At 45.3% G+C, this 10,764-nt stretch overlaps 1 protein-coding gene across 1 annotated transcript in view; it reads right to left on the reverse strand.

Moving 5' to 3' along the window:
• The window catches only part of LOC109938684 (serine/threonine-protein kinase Nek9), a 162,009-nt gene that overhangs the window by 58,297 nt on the left and 92,948 nt on the right, over positions 1-10,764 (reverse strand). Inside the window, exons 6-8 of the mRNA XM_048599984.1 lie at positions 6,409-6,601; positions 5,389-5,533; positions 2,368-2,568 (exon numbers count right to left, since the gene is read on the reverse strand). Coding sequence (XP_048455941.1) covers positions 2,368-2,568; positions 5,389-5,533; positions 6,409-6,601 — 539 coding nt within the window. The remainder of the gene's footprint in view (positions 1-2,367; positions 2,569-5,388; positions 5,534-6,408; positions 6,602-10,764) is intronic.

Consider the following 10,764-nt stretch of genomic DNA (forward strand, 5'->3'; position numbering starts at 1 on the left):
CCATGGACAGGACCAATGTCATCTACAAGATCCCCTGCAGAGACTGCGAGAAACACTACATCGGACAAACAGGAAGGAAACTAACAACAAGAGTACATGAACACCGACTGGCTACAAAAAGACACGACCAATACTCACTCATCTCAATCCACATGGACAAGGAGAACCATGACTTCAACTGGGACAACACCAAGATCCTGGGACAGGCTAGGCAGAGACAAGCACGATAATTCCTGGAAGCATGGCACTCCACGAAGCATGCTATTAATAAACACATTGAACTCAACCCCATATACATTCCACTACGGAGGAAACCCGGAAGTGAGGCAATCCATCACAACAGACGCCTGAGTTTAAAAACCAGGCGGGAAAACACACCAACGCTTCAGCAGAGGCTGCACTGAGGATGTTACCAAGCACGGTAACGAAACGTCTGTATTTGGGGTGTTTATACGATTAACAGATGAGCAGGGGTGAAAGGATTTCCACTGTTGAGGGGAAATTCAGGTCAATAAGGAGAAAACCTGAGTGTTTGAACAAGGAAGCACTTCTTCATAGAATTATATAGTACAGAAGAGGCCCTTTGAGTCTGCAATACGACTCCAAATCTACACTAGCCCCACCATCCTGCACAAGGCCCATAGCCTCAAATGTTATGACATTTCAAATTTTCATCCAAGTACTTTTTAAAGGTTGTAGGTTTCTAGCCTCAACCACCCTCCCTTCCAGACCAACAACATCCTCTGGGGGAAGAAGGTTTTCCTCAAATCTCCACTAAACCTCCTGCCTTTCACTTTAAAATTACACTTCCTTTTCAGTGACCCTTCAAAAACTGAGGGAACAGCTACTCTGTATTCATTCCGTCCGTGCCCCTCGTAATCTAAACACCTCCATCAGATCACCCCTCAACCCTCTATGCTCTAAAGAAAACAACGTGAGCTTATCCAGCCTCTCTTCATCGCTAAGCTGCTCCATCCCAGGCAACATCCTGGTGAATCTCCTCCGTACCCCCTCCAGTGTAATCATATCCTTCCTATAGTGTGGGTACCAGATCTGCACACAGTGCTTCAGCTGTGGCCTAACCAAAGTTCTGTACAGCTCCAACATAACCTAAACTCTGCTCTTATACTCTCTGCCACGACTGACAAAAACAAGTGTCCTGTACGCTTTCTTAACTACCCGATTACCCTGCCCAGCCACCTTCAGGGATCTGTGGACCAACACCCCAACATTACTTGTTAAACACCTTGTTAAAACTTTTGCTGAAATCCATCACCTGGATGGATCAAAACCACATCAACTGCACAACTATCATCTACTAACCTGGTCACCCCCTCAAAAAACTCAACAAGATTCATTAGGTATGACTTCTCCCAAACAAAACGATGCTATCCCTCATCAAACATGGCCTCTCGAAATGGAGATTTAATTTCTCCTTCACTAGTTTCTCCAATAGTTTCCCTACCACTGATGTCAGACTCACTGGTCTGTAGATCCTCCGGTTTATCCTTTCCACCCTTCTGGAAAAGTGGAATCTTAGTTATCCTCCAGTCCTCTGGAACCTCCTCTACGACCAGAGAGGAATTAAAATTTTGGGTCAAAGCCACAAATGTTGTTCAAGTTAAGACTGTAAAGACTCTTACCAATTTTTATACATGCACCATAGAAAGCCTTCTATGCGGATGCATCACGGCTCTGCCCAGGACCATAAGAAACTACAGAATCATGAACACAGCCCAGACCATCACGCGAGCCAACCTTCCATTCATTGACTCCACCCATACTTCTCACTGCCTCAGGAAGGCAGCTAATATAATCAAAGACCCCTCCCACATTGGTTATACTCTCTTCCAACCTCTGCCATCAGGCAGAAGATATAAAAGCTTAAACACATATACCAACAAGTTCAAGAACAGCTTCTTCCCTGCTGTTATTAGACTGCTGAATGGACCTCTCTAATTTTAATTTTAATGTTGATCCCTCTCTCTCTGTGCACCTTCTCTGCAGTTGTAACATTGTATTCTTCACTCTGTTCCATCATCCTTATGAACTTTGTATGGTATGATCTGTCTGTACTGCACGCAAAACAGAACTTTTCATCGTACCTAGGTACAAGTGACAATAATAAATCAAGTCAAATCAAAATAACAGAAGTGGAAATCTGAAGCATTCCACTGACATGCTTTGACTCAATTTCAAAACAAGATGCAGTTTAGATAAAGATTAGTCCTGACTGACTTCACTGGGGCAAGGTTTGAATGTTTAAGTGAGCCTTTCCTGGCTCATTATCATAAAATATCAAACCCCTAGTCCCAGCCTCTGCTCCCTGTACTCACCTGATTACAAAATCCCTAACTGAGTACTTACCATGCTCCCCGCAGCCCCACGAGAACACCTCTTTGTTGCGTGTTAATGCGACAACATGATTATCACCACAGGATACGTGTTCAACAGCATGATCGAGGGAGAACTCCACTAGCACAGGCACCAATACCTCCTGTCCATACTGACCATCACAGCCAATACAGCCATAATAATCAGAGCCAAACGTATACAGGTGACCCTCATCTACAAGGAAAACACAACAAGGGTCAGGACAGGCACTACGGCTACGGAGGGACTCCATAAAACCCAGTATCAAGTAAAGCCTCCTCTATTCTTTTAAGCTGAAAATAAAGTTCCCTCTACACTGTCCACATCAGACACCCCTTGGACAGGAACAGCATAGAGTTAGATAACAGAATAAAGATCTCTCTACTCTTTTAAACTGTAAGTAAAGCTCCCTCGATACTGTCCACAACAAACATTCCAGCTTCTCCGACACCATCCACATCAAACACTTGCAAGACAGGGACAGTACAATGTTAGATACAGTGTAAAAGTTTCTATGCTTTTAGACTGAAAGTACAGCTTCCATACTCCATCCTCATCGAACACTCCCAGAACAGGGACAGTATGAGTTAGATACACAGTAAAGTTGCCTCTGCACTGCCCCCACCAAACACTCCCAGGAAAAGTACAACATAGAATTAGGTAAAGAGTAAAGCTCTCTTTACTTTTTTAAACTGAAAGTAAAGTGCCCTTGACACTGTCCCTGTCAAACACTCCAGCAAAGGGTTGGATACAGAGTAAAGTTCCATTTACAGTGATGATGACACAGGTTGGGGAGTCTCTGAATTTAGATTATTGTGCTGTAGTGAACATGTTGTGAGATTCTTGGTATAAAGATATACAGGAAAGTAATCTGTGAAGAAGCTACAAGGAAGTTACAAAGGGGTACAGGCAGGTTAAGTGAGTGACAAAGATCTGGAAAATGGAGCATATAATGCAGGAAAATGTGACCTTTTCCCCTATGGCAGGAAGGTTAAAAGTTAAGCATATTATCTAAATGGTAAGGAATCATGGAACTCTGAGTCAGAGAGGGAGCTGGGTCTCCACGTGTACTAATCATAAAAGGTTAACATGCAGGGAAATCAAATAACTAGAAAAGCTAAGAGAATTTTATTATTGGTTGAAAGGTGAATTGTATAACCTTATTATTTTTGGATTCATCAGTTATACAAGGCACTGGTGAGACCTTGTCTGGAGCACTGTGTACAGTATTGATCAATATTTTTCGTGTGGATCACTGGGTGGACCAACATTTCTTGTCCATCCCTAGTTGCCCCTTGAAAAGGTGGTAATGACTGCCTTCTTGAACTGCTCCAGTATCTGTGCTGGAGGTTGACCCACGGGAATTCCAGGATTTTGATCCAGAGACAGTGAAGGAACAGCAATATATTTCCAAGTCAGGATGGTGAGTGGTTTGGAGGGGAACTTGCAGCTGCTGATGTTCCCATTTCTCTGCTGCCCTTATCGTAGATGGAAGTGGTCATGGGTTTGGAAGGTGCTGTCTGAGGATATTTGGTGAATTTCTGCAGTGCATCTTGTAGACAGTACACACTGCTGCTACTGAGCGTCGGTGGTGGAGGGAGCAAATGCTTGTGGATGTGGTGCCAATCAAGCGGGTTGCTTTGTCCTGGATGGTGTCAAGCTTCTTGAGTGTTGTTGAAGCTGCACCCATCCAGGCAAGTGGGGAGAATTCCATCACACTCCTGACTTGTGCCTTGTAGATGGTGGCTGGGCTTTGGGGAGTAAGGAGTGAGTTACTCGCCAGTCTTCCTAGCTTCTAACCTACTCTTATATCTACTGTTTCTATGTAGTTACTCCAGTTCAGTTTCTGGTCAATGATAACTCCAGGATGTTGATGGTGGGGGATTCAGTGGTGATACCATTGAATGTTAAGGGGCGGTGATTAGATTGTCTCTTACTGGAGATGCTCAATGCCTGGCCCCACTTCTGACCTTATGACAGAAGTAACGCCATTGATGAAGCAGCTGAAGATGTTTGGGCCCAGGACACTACCCTGAGGAACTCCTGCAGTGATGTCCTGGAGTTGAAACTGACGTCCAACGACCAAAACCATCATTCCATGTGCCAGTTATGATCCCAACCAGCGGAGAGTTTGCCTCCAGATTCCCAGTTTTGCTCAGGCTCCTTGATGACACACTCAGTCAAATGCAGCTTTGATATCAAGGGCTGTCACTCGCACCTCACATCTGGAATTCAGCTCTTTTGTCCATGTTTGAACCAAGGCTGGAATGAGGTCAGGAGCTGAGTGGCCCTGGCGGAACCCAAACTGGGCGGCACTAAGCAGGTTATTCCTGAGCAGGTGCTGTTTGATAGCACTGCTGATGGCTTCATCATTTTACTGATGATTGAGAGTGGACTGATGGGGCGGTAAGTGACAGATTGGATGTGTCCTATTTCTCGTGCACAGGATATATCTGGACAATTTTCCAGCAATTTAACATAGAATGTAAATACATTGGAGGTAGTTGAGGTAATGTTTACCAGACTAATACTTAGAATGAGAGAGCTATCTCACAATGAAAAGTTGGACGGTCAAAGCTTCTATCTGCAGGTGTTTAGAAGATCAAGTGGTGACTGGACTGAAACATATCGAATCATGAAGGGTCTAACAGGGTGGATGTGGAGGGGATGTTTCTTTCTGATAGAAGAATTTAGAACCAAGGGATCACTTTGATCAGGGGTTGCCCATTTAAAGCAAAGATGAGTTGGGTTTTGTTTACTCTATCAGGTAGCTCTCAGTCTTTGGACTCTTCCTGAAAAGATGCTGGAAGCAGAGTCCCTGATTGGTTATAAAGCAGAGGTGGACAGTTCTTGATCCACAAGGAGTTGAAAGGCTATCAGAGGTAGGTAGGACTATGTATCTCAGGTTACATCAGATCAGCCATGATTTTATTAAATGGCAGAACAGGTTTCAGCTGAACAGTCAACTGCTTCTCCTTAGTTGAAGGATCTTGCTCCTCCTTGCTGTCCACTCACCGGTAACACAGGCAGTAAATTCATCTCCACAGGCTGCCTGGTGGATGGCCTTCCCCTGCAGCTTCTCCACCCACTTGGGCTGACGATAGGAGGCCCGGTCACCATGGCCCAGTTGGCCTACCATCTTCGTCCCACCCTGAACATTCTGTACAAATAAGAACAAGGGCTTGCTTTGGCACAGCACAAAAATCACAGCACAATTCATAATCAATAAGATACACTCAAAGACCAAGCTGCTTAATGTACCAAACACAGTCAACAACTTGTACACAAGATCTCACCGACAGCTCTGAAATAACTCCCAGGTAATGTCAGCAATATGGGTCTCTGTTTCTCTCTCCCCATCTCTGCCTAGTTCCCTCTGCCTTCATTTCTCCCCACCCTCTCTGTTCCTTTCCCTGCTATTGCCTGTCACTCATTCTCACCGCATCTCTATCCTCCGATCTCTCTAGCTCTTCCCTTTGTGTTTCTCTCTCTCTCTCTCCATCACATTGTCCCTTCCTTTCTTCCTCTGTGCAGGTCTCACTCTCACTGCCTCTCTCGATACCAGTCTGCCTATCTGTCTGTCTCACTCTATCCCAGTCATCTGTCTCTTTATTCCAGTCTGCCTGTCCCTCTTTATCTGTTCCAATTTGTCTGTGCGTCTGCCTCCCTCTATCCCAATCTATCTATTGCTCTATCCCAGTCTGTTTGCCAGTCTCTGCATCCCATTCTCTCTGGCTCCCCATCCCAGTCTTTGATTGACAAGTGAACCTGCCTCCCCCGACACACTCAGGCAGTACATTCCAGGCCCTAACCACTCGAGTGAACCTGCCTCCCCCCACACTCTCAGACAGTACGTTCCAGACCCTAACCACTTGCTGTGTGGAAAAGTGTCTCTTTTAATAATCCCCTTAAAAGATGTGCCCTCTGCGTTGAAGTCCTTTCACCAACAGGAACATATTCACTCTGTCCAGGTCCAACGTGATTTTGAAGACACTTTCTCTCCCTCTCTCCTCTCCCTCCCACTCTGGTACTCACCGCCCAGGTGTAAAGCTCCTTTTCCACCGATAGCACAGCGAAGTGTGTGTTGCTGGCACAGACCTGCTGCGCACTGCGCCCACCCTTGAATAGGTCCAGTTTCTGTGGTGTGGCTTTTCCACCGCCCCAGTAATAAACATCGCTGAACTGACTAGTCACCACTGCAATGGGAGGGTCAGCAGGTGTATTCAGTCTGAAGAAAGAACACAGACAGCAATCAGAACCGAATATAACAACTGGAACTCAATAAAACAATGTTCCCAGTACTTCCCCACAGCCCCTTCCCACCTCAAGGTACATGACTCCAACCTCACAAAGCCTGAAGCCTAGTTTCTGAACTGTGATGCATGTTCTAAATGAACACTCACTGATACTACCCCAGAACCCAAATCCTACCTTCAGACCCCAGCCTAGAACCGTTGCTCACGACTCCACCAATGAATCGAAGCTGGCAATCAGTGGATAGTCACAGAATGGAAAGAGCATTGGAAAAGGTCATTCAACCCATGGTGTCTGTGCTGGCTCACTGAAGGAGTAACAGTCAGAGTTACCTTGCCTCATCTTCACAACACATCCCCCTGTCTCAATTCACAGCCATTCATATAATAACCTACCGTCCTGTTTTTGCTCCCAGAGTAGATAGCCTCACACTTATCCACATTTATACTGTATCTGCCATGCATTTGCCCACTCACTCAGCCTGTCCAGATCACACTGCAACAATCTCTACATCCATCTCACAGCTGATCCTCCCATCCAGTTTTGTGTCATCTATAAATTCAGAGATAGTACATCTAAATCATTAATATATATTGTGAATAGCTGCATCTAAGCACTGATCCCTACAAAACCCTACTATGTTAGCTACCCTCTAATCTGTCGGAACGGTTCTACACTCTGCAGAATCTTGGAAGATGACGACCAATGTATCCACTATTTCTAGGGCCACTTCTTTAAGTACTCTGAATGTAGATCATCAGGCCCTTTCAATTCCATTAGTTTCCTTAACATCATTTCTCTCCTAATATTGACTTCCTTCATTTCCTTTCCCTCAGTAACGTCTGTTCCCCAACATTTCTAGGATGTTATTTGTGTCCTCCTTTGTGAACACAGAACCAAAGAAGCTCTCCGCTTCTTCCCGGAGCAAAGACCTGAACCATCCTCACCCACCACCACCCTCCTCCGCCTTTTCTAGCTCGTCCTCACCTTCAACAACTTCTCTTTTAACTCCTCTCATTTTTCTTCAGGTAAGAGGGGTGGCCATGGGTACCCGCATGGGCACTAGTTATGCCTGTCTCTTCATGGGGTATGTGGAACATTCCTTGTTCCACTCCTATTCCGGCTCCCACCTCAACTCTTTCTCCAATATATCAATGATATCATCAGTGCTGCTTCCCTCTCTTGTCTGGAATTGGAAAACTTCATCAATTACGCCTCCAATTTCCACCCTGCCCTCACTTTCACCTGGTCTATCTCTGACTCACCTTCCTCGGCATTTCTGTTTCCATTTCCAGGGATAGACTGACCACTGATATCCACTATAAACCCACGATTCCCACAGCTACTTGGACTATACATCCTCACACCCCACTTCCCGTAAAGACTCCATCTCACTCTCTCAGTTCCTCTGTCTATGTCACATATGTTCATATGAGGCCAACTTCAACAAAGGAGCCTGCGAAATGTCACCTTCTTCCTCAACTGAGGATTCCCCAGCTCTGTTGTCGACAGGGCCCTCAATCGAGTCCAACCCATCTCCAGCACTTCCATCCTCACCCCTTCTCTTCCCTCCCACAACAGCGATAGGGTTCCCCTTGTCCATACCTACCATCCCACCAGCATCCATGTTCAGAAGATCATCAGACACCATTTGCGCCACCTCCAGACACATATTCCCCTCCCCTCCCTTGTCCGCCTTCTGCAGGGACTGTTCCCTCCAGGACACCCTGGTCCACACTTCCTTCACCCACAACGTGCCCAGCGCCCCTCGACCCTCCCCCTCCCGCACCACCGCCTCACGGCACCTTCCCCTGTAACTGGCGAAGGTGCAACACCTGCCTATTTACCTCCTCCCTCCCCAGTATCCAAAGGCCCAAACATACCTTCCAGGTGAAGCAACACTTCACCTGCACTTCCCAGAATCTAGTCTACTGCATTCACTGCTCACAATGTGGTCTCCTTTACATTGGGGAAATGAAGCGTAGACTGGGTGACCGTTTCACAGAACATCTACGTTCTGTTCGCAAAAAAGACCCTGAACTACCTGTGGCCTGCCACTTTAACACACTACCCTGTTCCCTGGCCAACATCTCTGTCTCTGGCTTGCTGCAGTATTCCAGCGAAGCTCAACACAAGCTGGAAGAACAACATTTCATTTTCCACTTGGGGACCCTGCAGCCCATTGGATTCAATATCAAGTTCAATAATTTTAGGGCCTAAACTCTCCCATGTCCCAGCCCTCTCCCTCACACACCAGGCCTTGTTACCACATAGCCTGCCATTACACACCCACTGTTGTTAGTCACTAATAGTCCCCATTAACAACTATTCACCCTCCCAGCCTAATCATTACCAACTCCTTTCTCTATCTAACTGTCTTTCTCTCTCTTTGGGCTCTATCCTATCATTTACTCCCTAAGCCAAACCCCTCCCTTTTTTCTGCATATACACTGACGTTTTTCCAGCCACTATCAGTTCTGAGGAAGGGTCACCGGACCCGAAACGTTAACTCTGATATTTTCTTCATAGATGCTGCCAGACCTGCTGAGCTTTTCCAGCAACTTTCTTTTTGAACCAAAGTATGTATTTAGTTGGTGAGCAAATTATTTATATTCCTTTATAATTTCTGCTTGGCTCCTCTATTCTTCCTGCCAAAGTCAGTTTTTTAGTCCACTCATTTAGCCTGGCTGTATCCCTCTGCAGACTCACATTACTTGCCATCTCATGCAGCTTTGTGTCGTCTGCAAACTTGGCTATTCACATTCATTTTCCTTGTCCAAGTCATGGATATATATTGTAATTAATTGTGGCCCTGTTGCACTCCACTAGTTACAGGTTTGCCATCCTGAAAATGCCTCTTTTATCCCAAATCTTTGTCTCCAATTAGTTAGCTAACCTCCTATCAATGCTGATAAAGTACCTCCAACACCATGGGCTCTTGTCTTATTAAGTAGCCCAGTGTGTGGTACCTTATCAGTTGTCTTATGATCAAAAGACCACAAGGCCATAAGCTGTTGGATGGCATCTTGGAGCAGAAGTAGGCCACTCAGCCCATCAGTCTGCTCCACTATTCAATGAAATCCTGGCTGTTCTGAAAATCCTCAACTCTACTTTCTTGCCATTTCCCAAAACCCATGATTCCCATATTGATTAAATATCTGTGTATCACAACCTTGAATATACTTAGGGAACCATTTGGCTCCTAGTCTCATTGCAGCCTTGATTCAAACATAGTCAGAAGAGCTGAATTCCAGACGTGAAGTGATAGTGACTGACCTTGATATCAAGGCAGCATTTGACCGAATGTGGCATCAAGGAGCCCTAACAATGAAGTTGTCTTTTGGAATTGGGGGAAAACTCTTTGCTGGTTGGAGTCATATCAAAACCAAATTAAGATGGTTTTGGTTGTTGGCAATCAGTCATCTCAGCTCCAGGACATCTCATTAGGTCATAAGTGAGGATGTTCGTTGATAATTGCACAATATTGAGTATTATTCACAATCTCTCAGATACTGAAATAGTCAATGTCCAAATACAGCAAGACCTAGATTGTAGCCAGGCTTGGGCTGATAAGCAAGAAGCAATACTTGTGCAACATACGGTGATTACCTCCAAGAAGGGAGAATCCAAATATTTCCTCTTGCCAAGCAAAGGCACAACCATCACTAAATCCCCCACTATTAACACCCTGGGGCTGCCATTCATTAGAAACCATACTAGATCATCCATATTAATACTATGCCTTTGTCTGACCAAGACTAGAGGAAAGTACTGTTGCTGTAATCCCACTACTCGGCAGGTCATAACATCAAATAAAAATACTATTTCCATTTACGAAAATGACCAATTGAGGTTGGTTGGCTCGCCGAGCTGGTTTGTTGTTCTACAGATGTTCCGTTACCGTGCTTGGTAACATCCTCAGTGCAGCCTCTGATGAAGCGTCGGTGTGTTTTCCCACCTGGTTTTTAAACTCTGGGGTCCGTTGCGATGGATTGCCTCATTCCCGGGTTTCCTTCGTAGTGGAATGTATATGGGGTTGAGTTCAATGTGTTTGTTAATAGCAAAACGAAAGTACACCGAAAAGCCACACACACAGACCAGGTATTGAACTTCAATAGTAACCATCCCAGCACACAT

This window comes from Rhincodon typus, chromosome 8 (genome assembly GCF_021869965.1).
Source record: "Rhincodon typus isolate 14 chromosome 8, sRhiTyp1.1, whole genome shotgun sequence".
Lineage (NCBI taxonomy): Eukaryota > Metazoa > Chordata > Chondrichthyes > Orectolobiformes > Rhincodontidae > Rhincodon > Rhincodon typus.